This window comes from Dipodomys merriami, unplaced genomic scaffold (assembly GCF_024711535.1).
Source record: "Dipodomys merriami isolate MVZ:Mamm:240054 unplaced genomic scaffold, mDipMer1.0.p SCAF_1, whole genome shotgun sequence".
Lineage (NCBI taxonomy): Eukaryota > Metazoa > Chordata > Mammalia > Rodentia > Heteromyidae > Dipodomys > Dipodomys merriami.
This window is the reverse complement of record NW_027202270.1, coordinates 125,064,212-125,090,859: the sequence shown is the minus strand read 5'-3', so window position 1 is coordinate 125,090,859 and position 26,648 is coordinate 125,064,212. Positions and strand designations below refer to the sequence as shown.

The 26,648-nt window shown below is 39.3% G+C and overlaps 1 protein-coding gene across 2 annotated transcripts in view; it reads right to left on the bottom strand.

The window, feature by feature from the left end:
- The window catches only part of Snw1 (SNW domain containing 1), a 33,786-nt gene that overhangs the window by 3,545 nt on the left and 3,593 nt on the right, over positions 1-26,648 (bottom strand). For both annotated transcript variants that reach the window (XM_070028718.1, XM_070028723.1), the window contains exons 2-11: positions 25,999-26,152; positions 19,500-19,661; positions 10,872-10,967; positions 10,676-10,782; positions 9,402-9,506; positions 8,758-8,827; positions 7,428-7,493; positions 4,623-4,739; positions 3,658-3,799; positions 558-654 (exon numbers count right to left, since the gene is read on the bottom strand). In XM_070028718.1, coding sequence (XP_069884819.1) covers positions 558-654; positions 3,658-3,799; positions 4,623-4,739; positions 7,428-7,493; positions 8,758-8,827; positions 9,402-9,506; positions 10,676-10,782; positions 10,872-10,967; positions 19,500-19,661; positions 25,999-26,152 — 1,116 coding nt within the window. The remainder of the gene's footprint in view (positions 1-557; positions 655-3,657; positions 3,800-4,622; positions 4,740-7,427; positions 7,494-8,757; positions 8,828-9,401; positions 9,507-10,675; positions 10,783-10,871; positions 10,968-19,499; positions 19,662-25,998; positions 26,153-26,648) is intronic.

The following is a 26,648-nucleotide window of genomic DNA, read 5'->3' as shown; positions in this document are numbered from 1 at the left end:
GAAATGTGATCATTTGTCTGACCACTGGAACAGTTTCATTCACTGCTTCCTTCTCACAAAGATGTTTTTGGTTCCCTTATCCATATCACCCTCATTCACAATTCTAACTTACTATACATAAAGTTATGGAAGAAAAGTTTATTTGTAGGAAGTCATTTCTCCTAAGACAAAATACTTAAAAATAACAAAATAGATAATTTTATTAAGTTACCAAGCTAAAGAGGAAAAGGGAAAAAAAGCAAAACTGTTATTAGTGGACAAACACTACTCGAGAAGATAGCAAAAGGGGGCTGGGAAGGTGGCTCAGTGGTAGAGCGCTTGCCTTGCATGCCTGAGGCCCTGGGTTCGATTTTCAGCACTGCATAAGCAAAAAGAAAAAAGCCGGAAGTGGCGCTGATGCTCAAGTGGTAGAGCGCTAGCTTTGAGCTGAATTGCTGAGGGACAGCGCCCAGGCCCAGAGTTCAGGCCTCACAACCAGACCCCTCCCCCCCCAAAAAAAGAAGAAGATAGCAAAAGGCTGCTTTTCGTAATTTTTATTTACATCAACTAGCACCTACCTCTTATCAGGAGCTGCCCTGGAGAGATTCCGGTCATGCTGTCTCTCTTTTCGCCTATCATGCCGGATCTCATCCCTCTCACGTGCCTCCCCATCCTCTGTGTGGACAAAGGGAAAAATTACTTCATCACTGTACTATCCATTAATATTCTTCACATGCCAATATTTTTTAACGTCAAATAGAAAATTCTATGAACTTTTCTTTTTGATGTGTTCTTTTTTTATAATGTTTTTTATTGTGAAAATACCATACAGAGGGGTTACAATTACATAAGCAAGGTAATGAGTACATTTCTTATCAAGCATTGTCGCCTCCTTTGTTTTCCCCTACCATCCTTGCCCTCCCATCTCCCTACATCCCTCACCGCCCCCTCCACCCCGCCCAAGTTGTAAAGTTAGTTTTTCAACATAGTATTTTGTATATCTCATTGTTGCAATGGGTTCACCTGTATCCCTTTTAAACAATTTGTTTTTTCCCTTCCCCAAATTATACCAACATCAAATACAGTGAAGGGGGGTTATACTGTGGGGGAGGGACATACAAAGCAACAAAAATAAAATCACCTTATGTTAGAAACAATAGCAAGAAAGAAAAAACCACTTATACATACTAACCACACAGTATGAAATGAAAAAGAATGAGTAATTGTATTAGGCTAGTATATGATAATAAACAGCATTCTCCACAAATTTCTTGAATATACAATACATACCACTAAATACAGCCAGACTAAAGCATAATGGTAGATTTAATTAGAAAATACATTAGCCTACAAGATACAAAACCCGGGCTGGGAAGGTGGCTCAGTGGTAGAGCGCTTGCCTTGCATGCGTGAGGCCCTGGGTTCGATTCCTCAGTACCACATAAGCAAAAAAAAAAGATACAAAACCCCTATTTTAGGAAAAAGGTAGAAAACTGACTCAGTGGAGATCTCATTTCTCTTTCTAAATTTTAAGTAACCTAAAATAGAAAAAAAAAATCAAGGCTATTAGTAATAATATAATTAATAAAAATGAGTAATAATTAAAGTGATTTTAAAAGTATAGTGGTATCTCCATACCTACTAGGGATTGGTTCTAGTTCCCTCACACCCCCTGCAGATACCTCAATCTATGATATTAAAGTCCCTCATATAAAATGGAGTATTTGTATTAACCTATACTTAATATATGCAATATAATATAATGCTACATAAAAGCTATGTAATGATTAGGTATTTTATATGGCTTAAGAGAGTGAAGATTTTGGGGAAAATTTCTGTACTATTTTGGCAATTTCCCCCTCAGTGTTTTCTTTTTTTTTTTTTTTGGGTCCGGTCGTGGGGCCTGAACTCTGGGCCTGGGCGCTGTCCCTCAGCTCTTCAGCTCAAGGCCAGCGCTCTACCACTTGAGCTACAGCACCACTTCCGGCTTTTTTCTTATGTGGTGCTAAGGAATCGAACCCAGGGCCTCGAGCATGCAAGGCAAGTGCTCTACCACTGAGCCACCTTCCCAGCCCCCCCCTCAGTATTTTCAATCTACTTTTGACTCATGAGAACAGAGGGCCAACTATATACTACTCAGGACATTTGGAATTTCTAGTATAGCCCCAAATTAAAGACCAACCTTAAAAAATAAACATTAACTTTCTATTAATGCTTCAGCTTAAACAAGGTAAGATTATACACTGTACCCCATTCTTACAATTCTGAAATATCTACATTTTCTTTATATGTACTGAACTACTCTTCTATGCAATAAAAACAAGCATAAGCTAGGCAACTGGTGGCTCATGCCTGTAATCCTAGCTACTCCAGTGGCTGAGATCTGAGGATTGCAGTTCAAAGCCAGCATACACAGGAAAGTCTGTGTGACTCTTATCTCTGAAAAACCACCAGAAAACTGAAAGTGGTGCTGTGGCGCAAGTGGTAGAGCATTAGCCTTGAGCTGAAGAGCTGAGGGACAACACCCAGGCCCAGAGTTCAAGCCCCACGACTGACAAAAAAAACGCCAAAAACAATAATGACTAAGCATAAAAACAAGGAGATTTTCTAAAATGAGATACATCTCTCTTTGCTTCCTAGCCCCATTAGAGGAGCAGTCAGTCATTCTCATCACATGTACTGCCATGATGCACTGTACTGCCACAGGTCCAAAGCAAGGATGTCAGAGGCAATGGATTGACCACAAGATAAAGATAATGAATAGTACTAGAGGTGCCACAAAACAGGACAGCAAAGAAAACTAGTAAGCAATGCACTGGCTGAATCAAGACCCAAGGCAGGTAAACCACACAATAAAGGAATGTGCGTCATGGCATTTCTGCAAGGAACCATACCCGAACCATGCCCCTTCTTCATGTCACATCACATCACATCACATCACATCACACACACACACACACACACACACACTCTCTCTCTCTCTCTCTCTCTCACTTTTTTGGTTGGTTATGGGATTTGAATTCTGGTCCTGGGAGTTGTCCTCACATCACATCACACACACACACCACACACACACTTTTTTGGTTTGGTTATGGAATTTGAATTCTGGTCCTGGGAACGAACACACACACACACACACACACACACACACACACACACACACACACACACACACACACACACACACACACACACACACACACACACACACACACACACACACACACACACTTACTTTTTGGTTGGTTATGGGATTTGAATTCTGACACACACACACACACACACACACACACACACACACACACACACACACACACACACACACACACACACACACACACACACACACACACACACACACACACACACACACACACACACACACTTTTTTGGTTGGTTATGGGATTTGAATTCTGGTCCTGGGAGTTGTCCCTGAGCTCTTCAGCTCAAGGCAAGTGGTCTACCACCTGAGCCACAGCGCCACTATACAATTATATTTTTTTAAGGAAATTTTGGGGTTATTTGTTTTGGCAGTATACACACCTCTGCAATATAGCAAGTACTCAATAAATATTTTCTAGCAAATGAGTAAGAAGTATTCAGCAATGAATACATATATAATCCATAAATGAGATATCTATTCTTCACAGAATAAATTTCACAATTAGAATGCTATACCTTTTTCCACATGGGTTTTGATCCCAGCTCTCCTCTCCCTGGCTTTTTGGGCCATCTCTCTCAGTTTCTCTTCATGTTTCTCTTTTTCTTTTTGAGCCATCTTTCTTTCCACTTGGGCACGTGTTTCCACAGCTTCCCGAGCCTGTTTGTTAGTAAAATGAAGTGTTAATCAGGACACTATATGGGAAATATGTGCAGCTATCATGTAGCTACCCAACGAAAGTCTAGCTTGCAAAAGCAATGAAAAAGAATTCCCACTTGTTATTGCTGAGTAAGATAATAAGGTATCCTGCCTAGAAATTCTTTTTACTCTGTGGAATGTTTTAGTGATTGAAACTGTAGTAAGCCCAATTTAAAAAACTGTTTTGCTACAAAGCAAACCTGTCTGAATAAACATGACAATTTAAAACCTTAGTATGCACTTGAGATGGATTTTTATGAAGACATTATGATACAGATGATGTACTTTATGTCCTAAATGCATGCCATTCTAGGCCATATGAGCCTGAAGGTCATATACTAATAATACCATATAGCTACCACATATAATATTAATAGCTGATACCACAAGTGCTTTTTAATGAAGCACTCAATTAATGAGAATGGTTATCTACCCTTCTTTGCAAATACCCTTTTAGGGACACATATACCTAAAATACAGGATATTTATGAAATGTAGAACAGAATTTACTCTCTTCACAAAATAAAAGAAGCAGCCTAGGGAAACATTCTGACATATATTTATATGGTATAGGGATGGTATGTGTAACAAATACAAAGGCTAAGACAATGTATACAGCTTAAACTAGTACCTGCAGTTTTTAGCACATATTCAAGAAGTTATAGTCTCCCTAGATAATCAGTACTCAGCTAAATTAATAGTAGCTTAAGTAAACAAGAATGGAATTACAAATTATAAGAACATTGATAGAACACAAGAACATTGACAAAACACAAGAACCAACCTTCCGATCAGCAATATAGAGAGCTTCAGCCAGTTTTGCAAAATTTTCATTTATGTGTACTGTCTGAAGTCCTCTCCCATCAGCAGCCAGACGCTTATCTAATGGAATTGTATAACCCTAGAGTATAAACAAAGAGGAAATATTAGCACAGTGTACAGCTGAGCTACAATAATTATTTTAAATTAATGTAAATGCTCATTTTAAGAACTAGAATTTTTTTTTTTGGGGGGGTGGTTAGTTTAGGGCTTGAACTCAGGGCCTGGGTGCTATCCCTGAGACCTTTTTCCTCAAGGCTAGTGCTCCTATCACTTTGAGCCACAGCTCTACTTCCAGTTTTCTGGTAGTTAATTGGAGATAAGAGTCTAACGGTCTTTCCTGTCCAGGCTGGCTTTGAACCTTAACTCTCAGATCTCAGCTTCCTGAGTAGATAGTAGTAGTCACCAGTGGCCAGGTCCACTTGAAATGTTTATCTTTTTTCATAATTATTCAAAATAGAAGCAACTAACAAGGGCTTCAACAAAGATTGAGCACATCTATGATCTTATTAATTATATAAAGCTTGCAACACTATTTCCATTTCACAGATGAAAATAGCAAGGTAGAGTGTAGGCATACAGGTAGTAAATGAGTGAACAGGATTTAATCCACAACAACTTTACAGCCCAATCTTTAGAAAGATTGATTCTTATGCTGGTAACTGGGTTATGATAGAAGGAAATCACTGTCTAATAGCCAAAGAGGTGCTTCTCAAGTAAAGTGACAGTCATACACAAATCACTATAATCTCAGTATCTAGTTTTAATCTGGTATCCTGTCTTAATGATTTGTTCAATTCTTGAAAGTTTTGCTAGGTGGAAAAAGCCAGGTCTAAACTTGCTAAACAACTGAGAGTCTACATTCACATTAATTCCAGTAACTTAATGAATATGCTTGAATATCTATGTAACTTTAAGACTAAGCTTTATTTTTCCTGAATTCTGACTAGTATCCCAAGTTCATGGCCTCCTAATAAAACAATGTGTTGGTCTTGTGTGGTGGTGCATGCCTGTTTAAAACAAAAACAACAAAGAGAATCCCCCAAACAAAAGACCCCAGTGTTACAGAGTCAGCTCAGTATCACATAGGTCCATACATACACATATATGTACATATACACCTATATATAACTATGTGATTACACGTGATATACTTATATATTGAGATATGTTAATGATATACACACATACAGTTGTGTGTGTGCAGACACACACCCCAACACACTCAGCCAACCAATATCCTTTTGCTAGCAGGACAACTTTTTTTTTTTTTTTTAATTTTTTTTTTTGGGTCCGGTCATGGGGCTTGAACTCTGGGCCTAGGCACTGTCCCTCAGCTCTTCAGCTCAAGGCTAGTGCTATACCACTTGAGCCACAGCGCCACTTCCGGCTTTTTTCTTTTTGCTTATGTGGTGCTGAGGAATCGAACCCAGGGCCTCATGCATGCAAGGCAAGCACTCTACAACTGAGCCACCTTCCCAGCCCCTAGCAGGACAACTTTAAGGATAGCCAACCAATATCCTTTTGCTAGCAGGACAACTTTAAGGAACAATTCGTATTTAACCTTGGGTAAAGGGAACTCTTTACCAACCAAAAATTAGAAATACGCTTTGGGTAATATAGTGAATAAGAAATGTATCCCATTTTATAGATTTCTAATAACACTTAGGAAGTCTGGTGATTAATAGATACATATATGATGTACATGTATATTGTAGGTGCACACACACATATTTATTTAGTTAGTTAGAGACAGGATGTCACTATATAGTCAGCTTGGCCTGGAACTTGCTGTATAGTGCAGGTTGGTCTTGAATTTGCCATCCTTCTGCCTCAGCTTCCCAAGTGCTAGATTTTAGGCACATACATAGGCAATATGTAGGGTTTGAGCAACTCTAGGCTACAATGTCATAGAGATGAATAGTTGAAAATTAAAATATTGAAAATATCTAAAATTTACTATCATTTTCTCAAATGATTACTGAAACTGATTTAATTGTTGAAATAATTTTTGGATATAAATTTGAGTTTTATGGAGAATACTATCTCTAACTAATATGGAACATTTGGTTTATTATTTTTCTGTGTGCTTCTGGTAAGTTATAGTACATAAGGAATTTGCATGATATGTATGTGCCCAGTATATTAACATTTCTATTACATTAAAAAAAGTCATTTATATTTGTCTTCGTCTTTTTGTGTGTGTTTGGGGGGGGGGGTAGTAGGGTACTGGAGTTTGTTGATACACATACACAGGGATGCACATTTACCAGGAGCTGTACTGCTGAGTCACGTCTCCAGCCCTTTTACTGTGCTGGTTGTTTGAAACAGAGTTTTGCTTCCTGTTCTAGGAATAAATCTGGACTGTAATCTCCCTATTTTAGGCTTCCTGTCAGGATGATAGGTGTGAACCACTGTACATCGGATATAGGTTAAGAATGGGGTCTCACACTTTTTGGCCTGGGCCAAACCTTCCAATCTCAACCTTCCAAGTACCTAGTATTACAGATGTGAGTTACTGGCGTCCAGCTTGTCTTTGTTTTTTTTTTTTTTGGGGTACTGCTAGGGCTTAAACCTGAAGTTTCATACATTCTAAACATGAGCTTTACCACTGTACTCCCCTGTCAGCCTTGGTTAATGTTATGGAAACATTAAGCTAAATGAGGTGCTAAGGTTCCAACTAAAGTTTCCCAGGCTTTATTTAGGACTGTCTGAATGTTTCCTAGAAGACTATAATATAAAAGGACCTATTTTATGACAATTTAATTACCTTTGCATTTTTCCAGTTGGAAATACAAGGAGGAATCTTCCACTCTTGTTGTTCCTTTACAGTCATCTGAGGTAAGAAAACAATGAAAGGTATTATTAGGTTTATAGTCTAGCTAACAACCCAAGTACAATCTTCCTTGTTAAAGACTGCTCCATTTACACTGACATAAATAATTGTGTGTCAAATCTAAAATTTCATTTGTTTGGTGGCATTATGTCATCGTATTATAGATTCTAGTAATAATTTGAACTAATGTAAAAAGTGAGAAAATATCCAGAAACTGCTTACTTGTTTTAGTCACCACTAGGGCTTGAACTCTTCCTTGTTTTTTTCACTCAAGCCTGGCATACTACTACATGAGCCACAGATCCACTTTCAGCTTTTTGCTGGTTAATTGAAGGTAACAGACTTGCCTGTCCAGGCTGGCTTTGGACTACAATCTTCAGCTCTTAGCCTCCACAGTAGCTAGTGTAACAGGCATGAGCCAATGGTGCATGGCTTCAGAAATTATTATTATTTGTTGTTGTTGTTGGTTGTGGGCCTGAACTCTGGGCCTGGGCACTGTCCCTCAGGTCTTCAGCTCAAGGCTAGCACTCTACCACTTCAGCCACAGCGCACTTCTGGCTGAGGAATTGAACGTAGAGGACTCATGCATGCAAGGCAAGCACTCTACCACTGAGCCACCTTTCTAGCTCCCAGAAATTATTTTTGACATTTACAAATGCTCAGTAGTATTTTTCCATTTTTTTAAGTGTGATTTCTTTCAGATGAAAAGTTGTTTTTGTTGTTGTTGTTGTTGGTCATGGGGCTTGAACTCTGCACCTTGGTGACCCTCAGCTCTACAGCTCAAGGCAAGCGCTCTAACACTTGAGCCACAGTGCCACTTCCAGTTTTCTGGTGATTAATTAGAGATCAGAGTCTCATGGACTTTCCTGCCCTGGCTGGCTTTGAACTGTGATCTTCAGATCTCAGCCTCCTGAGTAGCTAGGATTACAGGTGTGAGTCACCAGCACCCTACAATGAACCCATGTACTCACTATATACAACAGTACCTTATATGTGAACCGTATCTTGTTCACTATAGTGTAGATTCATTAAAATAAAAAATTCATTCATTAAAATCATTGGTAGAATGCTACACTCATAGGTAACATTTCACACATAATACTTTGTATTGTTGACTGGATACCTATTTGATCTTGAAAAACAAATTTAGAAAGAAAGCTGTAACCAGTGTGATGATTTGTATCTGTAGGCACAGAAGTTATTTATAAAATTAATAACTGTAAGTAAAAGAAAAAAAAAAATTGGGGGCTATAGCAAAGAATACCTTTCGACTTGGAGAATGCATGACAGGTGCAGGAGGAGAAGGTGGTCCCCGGGGAATTTTCTTATTGATCCTGAGAGAATAAACCAAAGTACCTTTTCACCTTTTGGTATAGCAAAAGCCCATCATACAGCTACCACTTGGTTTCAATGACTAATAAAACATGGCCAACCTAGTCACCATTATTCACTTTACCACATCATTACCTGCACAAAGAGCAACATTTAAAAGGCTTAGAGATAAGACATAAAATCAACTATATAAAGTACACAGCTTGAGTAAACCTAGATAGAAACATATCCCTGTTAAAAGATCGTCACAAACAGGATAGTGAATATATGCATCATCCCAAAGTTTCTGCATGTCCCTTCCTTCTTTGTTCCTACTTCCTTCCCCATAAGCAACCAATGATCTTCTGGATTAGTTTCAATTTTCAAGTTTAGTATAAATGGCATCATATGCTATTTGACAGCATAGCACATCATAAGTTGTTTTGAGCTTCATTTATGCTCTTTTGTTAACAGCTTATTTCTTTTATTGCTCAATAACATTCCCTTACTGGTGTGCTAACATCTGCTCATTCATCTGTTGATGTGGAAGACTCTTCTTAAGAACAGTAGTTCATTCTCATGAAGTTAACTACTTACTTGAACCTTGGAGGCTCCATTGGATCTTTCTGCATTTCTACCATCCGAATAACCCTCTGTTTAGCTCCAGAGTTAAATGCCACTCCTTGCTGAGACGGTGTATATCTGAAGAAAGCAGATGAAAACTACATGTGTAACTAGTTCAAGTTTTCAGTAGCCATTTTCCTACTATAAGAATCCTGCCGGGCGCTGGTGGCTCACGCCTGTAATCCTAGCTACTCAGGAGGCTGAGATCTGAGGATCGCGGTTCAAAGCCAGCCCGGGCAGGAGAGACCGTGAGACTCCTATCTCCAATAAACCACCAGAAAACCGGAAGTGGCGCTGTAGCTCAAGTGGTAGAGCGCTCGCCTTGAGCTGAAGAGCTGAGGGACAGCGCCCAGGCCCAGAGTTCAAGCCCCACAACTGACAAAAAAAAAAAAAAAAAAAAAAGAATCCTAAGAGAAAATGTTTTTAAATCCATTTACAAAGTACTTAGAAAATTATATTTCAGAAACAAGACATAAGAAAACTAGGAATTATGAGTTACAAGCAAAATGTTCACCAAGTGGTTAGCTTGCAAACAATCTATCCTTAATTCATTTTCCAACCTACAAGGTGCAATTGTTCTATTTCACAGAGGAAGTATAGAAAACAGTTCCTACTTATAAGTCTGTGTTTGAGGAAAAAGCATCCACAATAATCCTAGCAGGCAACTGATAGTTAGCATTTGTAAAACAGAAAAAGAATAATGGCAGAAATCCTATATAATATTTATATGTCAATCACATAAAGATTATATGAGCAAAGTCCCTCAAAATTTAGTAGTATAAAGTGTCTATTACAAGTAATTATAAAAGTATAGAGTACTTGTGGTTTGAATCTTACATACTAGATAATCACTAAATTCTAAAAAACAAAACAAACTCTCATGTCACTCACAGGTAACATCTTTTTTTTTTTTTTTTTGCCGGTCATGGGGCCTGAACTCTGGGTCTGGGTGCTGTCCCTCAGCTCTTCAGCTCAAGGCTAGTGCTCTACCGCTGGAGCCACAGCGCCACTTCCAGCCTTTTCTGTTTATGTGGTGCTGAGGAATCGAACCCAGGGCCTCATGCATGCAAGGCAAGCACTCTACCGCTAAGCTGCCTTCCCAGCCCTCACAGGTAACATCTTAAGTGGCAATGACAAACTAATTTTGCTTTCAACTATTTGCAAAGTTAGTTAGTAGGCTTCAAAACTCATTATACAAGATAATACAAGTCTGATATAAAACTAAGACTTTCAGGCACGATTCATACCGGATATACTGAGCAGGGGCCAGTTTATCAGCTGCTCTAACTGGCATAGCGGCAGCAACCTTCTGTGATACAGACTTCTCTAAGGCTACCCTTGTTTTTTCTGTTATCTGAAATCAGAAACATCATATTCAGTGGTCTGTAAGTTATTAAGGTTGTAAAAAGTCACCAAAATAATGATATGTCAATTTCCAGTTACCTCTTTAATAGCTTCTTCATCAGGTCTTTGCAAGTCTGGATCATCTGCATTCATAACCTCCTTTGGAACCAGGTCAGTATATTTGCTATAAATGACCTAAAATGTTTAAACACAAGCAGGCTTAAGAAAATCAGAGAATGAAAAGAAGCAACCCCATTAAGTCATTTTACGTGTCAACAAGTCCTCTCAGCACTCTTATACATTTAGGACACTTAGCTTTGTTTCTTAGATTTTAAAGCCAAGGAAGCTTAAAATACATACAAATTGCTGCTCTGGTTGTAAGTTAATAATTTTCCCTTGACCCTTATGCATTTAAATTATTTGAGATGTTCTAATCAAGTCAGTATCCAAATAAATTGTGCCAACAAAATCTTATGCATCAGTGATCTCTATTTTTGAGGCTCACTAGGACTTGAAATTAATGATTATATAAATTGCCTCTAGCACCATTATCTTGGATTAAAAACTCATCAAAATTTAAGTCAGGTTACCAAATAATTTCCAAATTCACTGGGCCTAGAAAATTTCATTGACCTCATCCTATTTATGTTTCTCTTTTCTGGAATCAATTCTATTCAGACTAAGAAAATGAGCATGTGCCAAAGTTAAAAAAACTCAGAACATTTTGAAATTCATTGTATATACATATCTTAATCTATACTCCAAGTAAGCATTTCTATGAGTTCGACTAAGCCCAACATAGCTTCTTTTAGGCTGATACTTATGTGATAGGCCCATCATAAATAGAGTATTTTTAGTTTATGCCCATTTAGTCAAAATAGTTAAAACCTACATGGCAAATTTTAACTTAAAAAAGAAAAGAGAAGAGAGATACCAGAAATTTTAAACATAAGTACTCTAGACTTCAATGCTTGTTAGAAAGTGTTTGACATGCATACAGAGAAAGGAAACTTAAGAATATGAAAGAATGCCTGTAATCCTAGCTACTCAGGAGGCTGAGATCTGAGGATCGCGGTTCAAAGCCAGCCCGGGCAGGAAAGACCGTGAGACTCCTATCTCCAATAAAACCACCAGAAAACCGGAAGTGGCGCTGTAGCTCAAGTGGTAGAGCACTCGCCTTGAGCTGAAGAGCTGAGGGACAGCGCCCAGGCCCAGAGTTCAAGCCCCACGACCAAAAAAAAAAAGAATATGAAAGAAAAAATTCTTAGGCATTTGCAATCTTCAAAAAACCTCTATAGAAGACAACTGTTAGAACTACAAGTTGAAGTCTCATATTACAATTGCATTCTATCACATGACGTTCCTTAAAACAGTTCAAAGAAGTTGGGCAAAGTGGTGCAAGCCTGCAATCCTAGGTCCTTGGGAGGCAGAAATCAGGGGATTGAAGTTTGAGGCCAGAGTGACCCCTTCCTTTCCTTCCTTCTCTCTCTCCAGAGTGAGAATCTGTCTCGATCAATGGCTGGGCATAGTAGTACACACCTGTCATTCCAAACTATGAGGGGAAGCATCACAGTCCAGGCCAGTCTGAGCATAAAGTGAGATCTATCTTGAAAATAACACAAAAAAGGGGCATGTAGAATAGCTTGAGTGGTATAGGGCCTGGCTGGTAAGCATGAGGTCCTGAGTTCAATTCTCAGTACAGCCAAAAAGCCCTAAAACAATTTAAAGGAAATGTGCATCATTCCTAATTTCCCACTCTAAACAAAGGAAAGAAAGACACTTTCTGGTTTACTCTGGCTGACCTGACTCTGCCTTACTCTCCTTACTACTCTCTCTCTCATCATGCTTCAGTTATGAAAGCTCTTCTGTTCCTTGGACATGATGTGCTTTCTACCAGTTTGATAGAGTTTCTGTTCACAGTTCTTCAAGTTATTATTATTTTTTTGTGCAGCAACTAGGGCTTGAACTCAGGGCCTGAACACTGTCACCACTCTACTTACTTGAGCCACACCTCTACTTCAGGCTTTTTGATAGTTAACTGGAGATAAAAGTATCATATACTTTCCTGTCTGGATTGGCTTCAAATGGAAATCCTGGGGCTGGGAAGTTGGCTCAGTGGTAGAGTGCTTGCCCTGCATGCATGAGGCCCTGGGTTCAATTCTTCAGCACCACACAGGCAGAAAAGACCGGAAGTGGCGCTGTGGCTCAAGTGGTAGAGTGCTAGCCTTGAGCTGAAGAGCTGAGGGACAGCACCCAGACCCAGAGTTCAGCCTCCACAACCGACAAAAAACAAAAACAAAAACAGTGCTATGAGGCATACATAGCACTGTTTCCTGTCCTCAGAACACTTTTTATACCATGGAGTTATTTTCCTAGTTTACTTTGTCTCTCCTTTAAAAAGAATAAAACTCATTAACAACTAATATTTCTTACTGAATATTTTTTGCTCTCTATAAACTCATCTGTCACAATGAACCTATGAGGTATGCATAATGATTATACCCACATTAATGTTTAATATTCATTAATCTATTTCCAGTGCCTATGACAATGTTTGGTCCACAGGAGGTATACATACACACACTTTTTTTTTTTTTTGCCAGTCTTGGGGCTTGAGCTCAGGGTTGGGCACTGTCCCTGAGCTTCTTTTGCTCAAGACTAGCACTCTGCCTCTTGAGTCACAACACTTCTGGCATTTTCTGTCTATGTGGTACTGAGGAATTGAACCCAGGGCTTCATGCATGCATGCTAGGTAAGCACTCTACCACTAAGCCACATTCCCAGCCCTAAAGGAACTTATTTTTAAAAAATGAACAAACTGTGTGCCAGTGGCTCATACCTCTAGGCTAGCCCAGGTAAAAGTTCTCAAACCCTTATCTCAACAGAAAAAGTTGGAGATGGTGGGCATACCTATCATTCCAGCTACATCAGGAAATATAAATGAGGACTGTGGTCCAAGTAAGCCTTGGTAAAAAACAAGATCCTATCTCAAAGAATAACCAGAGCAAAAAGGGGCTTGAGGAGTGGTACAAATGGCAGAACACCTGACTAGCAGGTGTGAAATCTTGAGTTCAAACCATAGTACTTCTTTCTCCCCTCCCTACCCCGCCACACGAAAAAAGATAGGGGGTTTTATTACATTTGTTTAGACTGGCTCTGGACTTTTGGGCACAAGGAATCTTCCTGCCTCAACCTCCTAAAGAACTTGGGACTACAAGCTGTGCACCACTGCACTAGGCTCCTAAATTTCAATATAAGCTATTGATTTTCCAGGAAAAAAACCCTTCCTCAAAGCCACAAACAGAAGTCTCAAATTTGTTGTTCCACAGAGTAAGAAGAGGGACATGTTCAAAAAAGTATAGATTTAGCATAAGTATACTCCTGCTATGTGAGCTATGACTGTTATCAAAATTTAAGTGTTCATTTTGGGAAGGATCCTAGAGCTCAATCTAGTGAGAAGGGTACATTAGGATATATAGCTAGTACCTGACCTCAAAAGTCTTTCTTGTTTTCAGGATAGAAATATTAACACCAGAGGGGGTGGGGGAGATGGGAAGGGATGAGAAGGGGAAACAAAGAAGGAGGCAACAATGCTTGGTATGAAATGTACTTATTATCTTGCCCATGTAATTGTAACCCCTCTATATGGTATTTATACAATAAAAAACGAAATATTAACACCAACACAAACCAGAAATTATGTAATACTGTACAAGATAATACCAAGATTAGGAACAGTTAATCACTGTTATACAGCAATCACTATAGGAAGAGATTCTAAATAAATGTTCCCTGGTAGTCATATATGTTCAACATAAAATCTCAATACTAATTTAGCATACAAGAGCCAGTTGCTGCTTCTTATTTGAGTATTCCTAAGTTAATAATCCTTTAAATGAGCATCAGTAAGATTCTAGCAGAATGAAGGACATGTGAAGAGCAAAATTCCTTCACAGGGCAGAGTGAAAGACATCTGGAAAGCAAAATTCCTGTGGTAATTTACTATAAAATCTAAAATTTTTGTTTATTTTTGTTGGTTGTGGGGCTTGGACTCTGGGCCTGGGCACTGTCCTTCAGCCCTTCAGCTCAAGGTTAGTATTCTACCACTTGAGCCACAGCACCACTTCCAGCAATTCAAAGCCAGCCTGTGCAGAAAGGCTAGGAGACTCTTATCTCCAATAAAACACTCAGAAAACCGTAAGTGGCACTGTGGCTCAAGTGATAGAGCTGAGGGATGCGCCCAGGCCCAGAGTTCAAGCCCCAAGTCCAAAAGAAAAAGAAAAAGAAAAAAAGATACCCTTAAAGGGTACCTTTTTATACTCCTCCTTGAAGGAGGAGTATAAATGAGTTCTGTGATCAAGGTAAAGCAATAACACATCTAAAAAGCAGATGATTTTCTCTGCAAAGAACTGGACTTTATGTACAGTTAGCATTTCCATTCTTGCCCTTTCACTATTAAAATTCTCTAAAGAATATCAGATTCCTCTGGGATGAAGCAGGCATCTATAAACTTTAGTATAAATTGAAAAAAATCAACTAGATTACTTTGACAAGTATTCTGCATACCAGTCTTAAATGACGTTGAGTTTTTAAAATTAAAATTTATATAGTAAGTAGTCAATTCCTATTTCTTCTAAAACAGAAAAATCATTAGTATTCACACGGGGCATCACTGCCAATTTCTAGCTCCTCTCCAGGAGGCTCTGTAGTTATTCTTGTGAATGTATGAGTAGGGATAGGACAAGGACATTACTAGCATTTAACAGGACATACCAGTTAGTTTAAATATTTTATAATATTCAAGCCAACTGGTTAAACACTGTGTAATGCTCAAGAAAGCCCTGAACCATCAAAAAGTATCCTCCTCAAAATGCCAATGGTATGTAATAAGCACTCAGTTCAAGGTGAATTATTTAATGCATTCAAAATTTTCATGGGGTGGGGAGGGAGAAGTTAGGGAGGTGGGGAAGGAAGGGATGGTAGGGGAAAAACAAAGGAAGAAGTAACAATGCTTGATAGGAAATGTACTTCTTACCTTACTCATGTAACTGTAACCCCTCTATACACTACTTTTACAATTAAAAACATAAATTTTTTTCATGTATTAATCTATCTACTTATAGTTGTTATGAATCTGAGAGTGAAATGTCTCTAAATTACCAGTTTTAGGTTCAGTTCTTGTGCAATATAGACAAAATGTAAAGCTATTAATGGACACAGAAACAATGCTTTAGAGACCTTATTTGGTAAAAATACTAGAATAAAAAATAATACTGTTCAGTTTTAACAGTCTACTCTATTTCAATGAAAAGTAAAATGTAGACAGTTATTATACAGAAAAGGGGAGAGAACTTCCAGATATTCTCTATAAACCAAATTCATAATTTCCAGCCTTAAAATATAATAGAAAATGAGCTAAAGCTGTACTGTCAAATGCCCTGACGATGTTAAGTAGCTGCCCTAAAATGTTGTCTTTCTTAACAAATAGGAGCAGAGAGGTATCATACTTGTAAAGAATGTTACTCCCCAAAGGAGGGATATACCCAAACAAAGAGAGCCAGAGTAAAATGAAGGCTTCTATAACACAGGGTAAATTTCCAGCATTATGATCTCCATCTATAAGGACTTTATTATTTTTTTTCATGAACAGATCATGCAGCCATTAAACATCCTTACTGAGGTTTTGGTTGTTGGAATTTCTTAAAGAGTTTTGGGCATCAGACTGAATCTAAGGCTTCGTGCACATTAAATAAGTACTCTACCACTAAGCTACAATCCCAGCTCTCAATGACTTCAAAACAAAATTTTTTGTTAAAAAATGAAAACTGGGGGCTGGGAAGGTGGCTCAGTGGTAGAGCGCTTGCCTTGCATGCTCAAGGCCCTGGGTTCGATTCCTCAGCACCACATAAGCAAAAAGAAAAAAGCCGGAAGTGGCGCTGTGGCTCAAGTGGTAGAGCGCTAGCCTTGAGCTGAAGAGCTGAGGGACAGCGCCCAGGCCCAGAGTTCAGGCCCCATGACCGGACCCAAAAAAAAAAAAAAAAAAAAAGAAAACTGGTGTCAGTTGCCCAACAAATACCAGTAGTTGCCTTTGTGTAAAACTTTCAGGTCCCTCAGGAAGGAACCATTAGAAAAGGAGGGGTCAAAGACAGTTAAAAATAATGAAAAGGTGAAGTTACAGAAGAAAAGGGAAGGAATTAAGAACTTGAACACATAGAGGATTAGATAGAGATTTCTTATGGAAACAAAAAGAAAAAGACATGTAGAGTGATAGTTTTCTTCTATTATATTAAAACAGATGAAAGTCATGTGTTCAGGATAAACAATATGGAGAGGAACATGAATTACTGTTTGCCAGGAGTATGAGGAGCAGAGCTGAACAGGAAATACAAATTTGAATGACTGCATTCTTCCCAAAACTCATCAGCTATGATGTAGCAGTGGATGGGTTGTTAGTTATTTCAGGGAGTAAAATAAAAAAGTCTGGGAACAGAGGCAAAGGATAGGTAATCAATGTTCTCAAGTATTTTTTCCTAACATCACCAATTCTAAAGAAATCTTCTATCTTAAGTATTTATTTACAAGAGAGGGAAAAACCCAAAACTAGGTCTTCTTAAGAATAGTTCCAGGGGCTGGGAAGTTGGCTCAGTGGTAGAGCACTTGCCTTGCAGGCCTGAGGCCTTGGTTCGATTCCTCAGCACCACATAAACAAAAAGAAAAAAAGCCAGAAGTGGCGCTGTGACTCAAGTGGTAGAGCGCTAGCCTTGAGCTGCAGAGCTAAGGGGCAGCGCCCAGGCCCAGAGTCAGGCCACACGACCGGATCAAAAAAAAAAAAAAAGGAATAGTTCCTTGGCTCTGCATATAGTTGTTCTGTGACCAAATTATTATTATTTTAATATTTGTTTTTTATTGTGAAAATACCATACAGAAGGGTTACAATTGCATGAGTATTATTATTATTATTTTTTTTGTCAGTTGTGGGGCTTGAACTCTGGGCCTGGGCGTTGTCCCTCAGCTCTTCAGTTCAAGGCTAGTGCTCTACCTACCACTTGAGCCACAGCGCCACTTCCAGTTTTCTGGTGGTTTATTGGGATAAGAGTTTCATGGGGGTCGGGGGGAGGCTGGGAAGGGATGTGAAGGGTAAACAAAGGAGGAGGCTGCAATGCTTGATAAGAAATGTACTCATTATCTTGCCCATGTAATTGTAACCCCTCTGTACAGTCTGTTCACAAAAAATAAAAGTTAAAAAAAAAAAAAAAAAGAGTTTCATGGACTTCTCTTCCTGGGCTGGCTTTGAACCTTGATCTTCAGATCTCAGCTTCCTGAGTAGCTAGGATTACAAGCGTGAGACACCGGCGCCCGGCATTATTTAAAATTTTATACTTAGTCTGGATTACTTTTTAAGTAGGGCAATACTAAATCTAGGTAGTGATAGGTTTATACTTAATCTAGGGTAAAATAAGTACATGCAATTTGTTAAATTCAAATAAACTATTAAAATAAGGTCTGGGGACATAGCTGAGTAGTACTGTGCAAACAACATGCGCAATGCTCTGGGGTGGACTGTTAACACCATCCACAAAATAACAAATGAAGCAAAGTAAGTCTCTACATAAGTATTCTGTAAATACACTGAGAGAATTAGAAGAGATTAGAGAGAATTAAAGCTGATTTGGGGCTGGGTGTGTATCTAATATGAATAAGGCCCTGTGTCCCATAACTATTATACATCCAAAAAAAGGTGGTTTAACTTTCCAGAATCATAATTTTAAAGTTTGTTAGCACTGTTTTTGAAATGTAAAACAAATAAGCCAAACCATAATTATAAAACCAATCAACAGTCTGTGGAGAATCTCAAAGGATAAAGCTATTGTTGACTACTGAGGTTAACATTTACATATATCACCGATACTTCTAATTTTGGGGTCTTTTTTTCTTGGTGCTGTTTAAACCCTGAACTTTGTGAATGCGAAGTATGTTCTAGCATTCAGTTATGGCCTTAACTTCACTAGTACTTTCTGAGAGTTTCACTATATAGTCCAAGATGGTATTCATCTCATGATTCTCCAACCTCAGCTTCCTGTGTGCACCACAACACACAGCTCATTGGTATTTTTTTTTTTTTGGGGGGGGGGGGGAAAGGGTCGGTCATGGAGCTTGAACTCTGGGGTTGGGCGCTATCCCTCAGCTCTTCAGCTCAAGGCAGCACTCTACCGCTTGAGCCACAGTGCCACTTCTGGTTTTCTAGTGGTTTATTGGAGGTAAGAGTCTCCTGGCTTTTCCTGCCCGGGCTGGCTATGAATCATGATCCTCAGATCTCAGCCTCCTGAGAAACTAGGATTACAACAGAGCCTGGTTTCATTGCTATTTTTAACATAATCCACATGGCAGGAGTTTTATCATTTCCACAAACTTTTTTTTTGGTCATTTTTTTGCTGGTCCTGGGGTTTAAACTCAGCGCCTAGATGCTATCCCTTAGCATTTTTTGCTTAAGAATAGCTAGCACTCTACCACTTAACCCTGCTCCATTTTTGGGGTTTTTTTTTGGTAGTTTATTGGAGATATACTTTTCTGCCTGAGCTGGCTTTGAGCTGAAATCCTCAGATCTCGGCCTCCTGAGTAGCTAGAATTACAGGTGTGAACTACTTGCACCCAATTTATTTCAACAAACTTAAAATAAAATTTACAAAATATGTGTCTGTGAGGTAAAAAAAAAATCAAAATGATTACCTTATCTTTTGATTGTCCTTGTCGAGCAATTGCATCATATTTAATTTTTCCTTCAGGATCTACCTGAATGGCCAGTGCATTTGACATTTTTTTCTTTCGTCCCATATCCAGTGGATACTGGGCCACATGGATCTCTGGAAAAGCACCTCCATCTCCAAAATCCTGTATATTAAAAGAAGTAAAATATTTAATAGTAATTAGAAATTTGAGATACAATCATTCAACATATAAATTACTGACTCCTTGGTATGCTAGAGGGTATAAAACAAAACAGAAGTCTCTGATCTTTTAAAGCTTACATTCTAATGGATAAAGATTCTTTAAAAAAAAAAAAAGCCTATGCTTTTTGGTTTGTAATAAAGGCTATGAAGGTCTTGGGAAGAGGTGCTACTTTCAATAGGGTGGTTGGGATAGTCTTTGTGAAGAATTAACATGTGAGATAAAGCCTTTAATGAAGAGAAAGTAGTTATGAAAAAGATCTAAGGAGAGCACTTTCCAAGAAAAGCAAATGGCAAAGGTGAAAGCTATGACTATAACAATGAGCTTTGTCTAAAGGAGTTAACAAATTAAGTGAAGACAGAAATGACGCAGGTTACATGTGGAGATTAACACCAAATCATAAAGGGCCTAAGCAAAGTGTTTAGGATAAAACAAAGACTAATTTTAGCATATACACAAGCACCTGCACCCAGAGTAACAGGTATGTAACCTAAGGACAGAGATGTAAAACCAAGTTTCTTGGAATCAGATTTTAGTAACATGGTATCATATAACTGTTATAATGAGAAGAAAGTAAATAAAACAGCAAGAACTAGAAATTAAATATTACATTCCTTCTTTCTGTTTGCTTTTTGGTGTTTGTTTTTTATTTTTTTGGTGCCTATTGTGAGGTTGAACTCAGGCCCTGGGCACTGTTCCTGAGCTTTTTCACTCAAAGCTAGAACTCAAAACACTTGAGCCACAGCTCCACGTTTGACTCCCTCTCTCCTCCCCCACTAACTGGATATAAGAGTCTCATGGACTTTCCTGCCCAGGCTGGCTTTGAACCATGATCCTCAGATCTGTCATCTAAGTAGCTAAGGTTACTGGCATGAGCTACCGATGCCTGGCTTTGCTTTTTTATTCTCTTTTTGAGATAGTCTCACGGACTTTTCTGCCTGGGCTGGCTCTGAACTTCAATCCTCTGGATCTCAGCCTCCTGAGTGGTTAGGATTACAAATGTGAGCCTGGACAAATATAATTTTTAAATAGCTTAAAAAATTTGTTAGCTCTTGCATAGAACACGTGATTTACAAAATGTGACATATTAAACTAACTTATTAAATACTTTTAACTTCATTTTCGTATAAATTCAGAAATAATTGAGAAATTTCTCAAGGTCTCACAGTCAGCATATATGCAGGACTTGAACCCAGAATTTGTGTGTGTGTGTGTGTGTGTGTGTGTGCGCGCACGTGCGTGTACACTCCCGCACGTGCGTGTGCACATGCTAGTCCTGGGTGTGAATTGAGGGCCTGGGCATTGTCTCTGAGCTTTTTGCTCAAAGTTAGTGCTCTACTACTTGAGCCATAGCTCCACTTCTGGCTTTTTTGTTGCTTAGAGATGAATCTCACCCTGCCCAGGGGCTGGCTCTGAACTGCAATTCTCAGATCTCAGCCTCCTGAGTAGCTAGGGTTATAGGTGTGAGCCAGCATGAACCCTAATCTTTTTCTTTCTTTTTTTTTCTTTTCTTTTTTTTTTTAAATCAGTTAAATGGAGCCTGAACTCTGGGTCTGGGCACTGAATTCTGGGTCTGGGCGCTGTCCCTCAGCTCTTCAGCTCAAGGCTAGCACTCTACCACTTGAGTCACAGTGCCACTTCTGACCTTTTCTGCTTATGTGGTGCTGAGGAATCAAACCCAGGGCCTCATGCATGCAAAGCAAGCACTCTACCACTGAGCCACCTTCCCAGCCCCAATAACCCTAATCTTTTAAGTCCAAGAAACTTTCTACCCTATGAAATACCTTTCTTTTAGTTCAAAATAAAGCCAATGCATGCTGAGCAATCCTAATCTGAAGACTGAAAGCTTTTTTTTTGGCTGGTTATGGGGCTTGAACTCTGGGCCTGGGTGCTGTCCCTCAGCTCTTCAGCTCAAGGCTAGTGCTCTACCACTTGAGCCACAGCTCCACTTCTGGTTTTCTGAGTGGTTTATTGGAGATAAGAATCTCACAGACTTTCCTGCCTGGGCTGGCTTGGAACGTGATCCTAAGATCTCAGCCTCCTGAGTAGCTAGGATTACCAGTCTGAGCCACTGCCACCTGGCTTTGAAAGCTTTTTGAGCACTGAGAACATGTTTGAAAGTTTTAGATTTTAGATTTCTCATTTTTGGATTAGAACTGTTCAACTAGTAAGGGCTTTGTAAATATTCTCAAATTCAAAAACTTCTGAAGAGGCTGGGAATGTGGCTCAGTGGTAGAGTGCTTGCCTCGCATACATGAGAACCTGGATTCCTCAGCACCACATAAACAGAAAAAGCCAGAAGTGGCACTGTGGCTCAAGTGGTACAGTGCTAGCCTTGAGCTGAAGAGCTCAAGGACAGTACCCAGGCCCAGAGTTCAAGCCCCACAACCTACAAAATAATAATAATAATAATAATAATAGTTTCTGAAATCTGAAATATTTCTGGTACCAAGCATTTCAGGTAAGGTATACTCAACCTGTAATAAAAATGATAAAGAGTACTGTGCTGGTGACTGATGCCTAGCTATTCAGGAGGCTGATATCTAAGAATCATAGTTCAAAGCTAGTCTGGACAGGAAAGTCTGTGAGATTCATCTCCAATTAACCACCAAAAAAGCCAGAAATAGAGCTATGGCTAAAGTGATAGAGAGTACTAACCTTGTGTGAAGAAGCTCAGGGAAAGCACCCAGGCCCTGAATTCAAACTTCACAATGGGGACACAAACAAAAGAATGATAAAAAGATCAATCAGAGGTTTGATAAAAAGTTAAATATGCTTTTTTTTTTACAAGACTTCTTAATACATTTCATTAGATCTAGGATATGTAAATTCCTAAGTACAACATGCTTATTTGCTAAGGAGAGATTAGAAATCTTTGGAGACCATCAAAGGAAACAATGTAAGGTATTTTCTTTTCTTTTTTTTTTTTTTGGTCCGGTTGTGGGGCCGGAACTCTGGGCCTGAGCACTGTCCCTCAGCTCTTCAGCTCAAGGCTAGTGCCCTACCACCTGAGCCACAGCGCCACTTCCAGCTTTTTTCTTTTTGCTTATGTGGTGCTGAGGAATCGAACCCAGGGTCTCAGGCATGCAAGGCAAGCGCTCTACCACTGAGCCAACTTCCCAGCCCCGGTATTTTCTTATAAACTAGGCAGAAATAAAGAATTCCTAAGAAAAATGCTTCCTGTACCCAGAATATCACTTTGACACATGTTCAGATTTGTTAGAGTTCTTCAACTATAATAAGCACTTGAGAACTGTAGATGTAGCATTATGTGGTCATTAAACTTGCCAGAAAATCATAGCTTTTACTATGAAAACTAGAACAAAATGCCTTCTTCCACAGAACATTCACTCCCCTGAAAGCATCCATGGCCATTTCCAGATTAGCTAGCCTTATTTTAGTTTGATTTTCAAATAAACTGCTGTTCTACCAGGACATATGAAACCTTTGGTAATCCATCAATTAAGATTTTAAAAAGCTAAGAGTTACTGCATGTCATAAAGCTGAAATGCAAAGATGAGACTCCACTGTAAAATGAGGTTTGCCACACCTATTTGGCTATCTATTGAGTATCTAAAAAAGACTCCCTAAACCCTCTCAAGTTAAACACAGAACTCCTCAATTACATAATACCAATCACTATCTCTCTGGCTCCAGGTTATAACTTCCTTGATCATGCTTTATTTTGTTGTTTCTCACAAATTTCTCTATCAGAGAGCAAAAGCAACCATGAACATCCCTTAACACACTAAACTGGCCTTCACACACTAGAATTCATAAAGTCTGGAGGAGACTAAGGGGAAAAGAATGGGGGATCTGATTTGGTTATATGTTCATCTTCTAGGATTTGTATGGAATGCAGGAGATTACGATCATGAGACAGAATACAGATGGCTTCTGGTAGGATTTTAAGCAAAAGTTTCAGTTCCAAGAATACTATAACCACCATTTAGAGGCAGATGAAAAAAAGGCAAGAGCTCTTCTCATTTGTAAAATAAAGTCATAAACACCTAAGAAAAGAATGTAAGAATGTGAAATAACCAGCATAACTGAATACAATTGGGTATAATAGCTCAGGCCCATAATCCCAGCTTCTGAGGAGGTGGAAACTGGATCACAGTTTGAGGTCAGCCAGACAACTAAGTCAACAAGACTTATTAAAGCCAATACCCTAGGTGTGGTGATACATATCAGTCATCCCAGCTACATGGGAAGTCTTAGGTAGAATTATAGTCTCAATGGCATTCGGGTTTAAAAAAAAAAGGGCTGGGAGTTTGGCATAGTGTTACAGCATCTGCTTAGCAAGTATAAGACCTTGAGTTCCAGCATTGCTGGAGGCAGGAGGAATCCCATTCAGGTATAAAAATGAATTACATAGTCACTTCAGATTTTTTATTTTTATTTTTTTTTTGCTGGTCCTGCAGCCTGAACTCTGGGCCTGGGTACCATCCCTCAGCTCTTCAGCTCAGGGCTAATGCTCTACCATTTGAGCCACAGCGCCACTTCCAGCTTTTTTCTGCTTATGTGGTCCTAAGGAATAGAACCCAGGGCCTCATGCATGCAAGGCAAGCACTCTACCACTGAGCCACCTTCCCAGCCCCACTTCAGATTTTTAATAGTACACAAACATTCTTTGAGACATATAAGAAGGAATAAGGCTGGGTACAGCAGCTCATGTAAGTAATGCTAGTTATTCAGGAGGCTGAGGTTCAAAGCCAGCTCAGGCAGGAAAGACTATGGGACTTTAATCTCCAACTAAACATCAAAAAAAAAAAAGTCAGAAGTGGAGCTGTGGCTCAAATGGTAGAGTGCTAGTCTTGAGCACAAAAGATCAAGGATAGCGTTCAGGCTGAGTTCAAGCTCTAGGACTGGCATGTGAATATGCATGTGTGTAAACATGCACACACGTGTGCGTACACAAAGGAATCAGAAGAATGAAAACTGGGAGAGGGAGAAAAGGGTTGATTAAAGTAGAGCAAAACATTAGTCTTAAATGTTCATTTTTTTCCCTGGATAGAGAAGATAGCCAAGCATGGGAAGGTTTCCTTAGAGTTAGTAGAAGGAATATGCACTGAACTGACTTTTTTTTTTTTTTTTGGGTCCGGTCATGGGGCCTGAACTCTGGGCCTGGGCGCTGTCCCTCAGCTCTTCAGCTCAAGGCTAGCGCTCTACCACTTGAGCCACAGCGCCACTTCCAGCTTTTTTCTTTTTTTGCTTATGTGGTGCTGAGGAAACGAGCCCAGGGCCTCATGCATGCAAGGCAAGCACTCTACCACTGAGCCACCTTCCCAGCCCCCGAACTGACTTTTTAAAGGATCCTGAACAATTAGGATTCTAATATAAAAGGATAAAAAAAGATATCAGTCCAGACTCTTTCTCTCTTAATTCCTCCAAATCTACTACCCAATTTTTGCGTCTCAAATTTCCTAAAAATGTAACTCATCTGTTTATCAGGCAGGTGTTAATATTCTCAAATTGAAGATATTGAAACCACTTCAATTACTCCTTTATTTCTTTTACTTTCACATTATTGTTCATGTGCTTTGATCTCTAGATTTAGAAAGGGTATGTTAGTTCTTTTGGTGCATGTTTAGTAGTTTGGTATGCAATGAGAAAAAATATTGCAGCTCTCTGGTAATCACAAACCAGTGATAAGCAAGAAGAAAAAGAAAAATCAGGGGCTGGGAAGGTGGCTCAGTGGTAGAGTGCTTGCCTTGCATATATGAGGCCTGGGTTCGATTCTTCAGCACCACATAAGCAGAAAAAGCCAGAAGTGGTACTGTGGCTCAAGTGGTAGAGTGCTAACTTTGAGCTGAAGAGCTGAGGGACAGCACCCAGGCCCTGAGTTCTGGCCCCATAACTGAAAAAAACAAAACAAAACAAAAAAACCCTACCATTTTAGCCAGGTGCTGGTGACTCACGCCTATAATCCTAGCTACTCAGGAGGCTGAGATGTGAGGATCAAGGTTCAAGCCAGCCTGGGCAGGAATGTCCATGAGACTCTAATCTCCAAGTAACCACCAGAAAACCAGAAGTGACGCTCTGGCTCAAGTGGTAGAGTGCTCACCTTGAGCGAAGGGATAGCACCCAGACCCAGAGTTCAAGCCCCAGGACAGACCAAAAATGAAAAATCTACTGTGGAATATGAATATCTCAATCACAATTTTTTTTTTAACCAACCTAACATTACTAATCAGAAACGCTGGAGTTTACATTTATTTTACAAGTGTAAGATAATAAATTTCAGCACAATAAATACAAACACAACATGCACACTTACCTCTAACAATCTTGGTATCCAGCCTTTCCGGTACCCATATGGGGGAGGTTCTCTGCGGGAAGAGACCAGGGAGGTCTGCCGTGACCTCTGAGATCTTGCCTTCTCTTCAGCTTCAAGTTGGTCCTGAGAGAGCTGAGTAGGTGCAGGTAAAAAGCTATAAAAATAGAGGTCAGAATTTAAAATAACTCACATTTTATTATTACAACTTCACTATCAGATGATTTTCCTTAGCAACCAATAACAAGCTTTTCAATGATTTATGGAAGAATGCAATATTGATCATTTTACTACATGTGGAATGAAGTACTCAAAAACATGTCCAGAATAAAAAAATTAATGTATTTTACATAACTATTGAACACTTCTGCTTCCATATTTCTCTTAGAACAAGGATTATCCTTTCTCTTCTTCCTTTCTCTCTTTTTGTTGTCCAGGCTGGCTTTAAATCCCTGATCCTCCTCCTTCAAGTTCTTGATGAGATTACAAGTGTGGGACATGATATTGTTAGACTTGAACTCGAGATCCCCGAGTGACCCCCAGAGACCACAAACAGCAAAAGAGTCTTTTATTTGCAAGCTTGAGCCCGGACTCACAATCATCACTGATGCAGCGGGTCAGAGTTGTGAGCCCCGACCACATGTTCAGCAGGG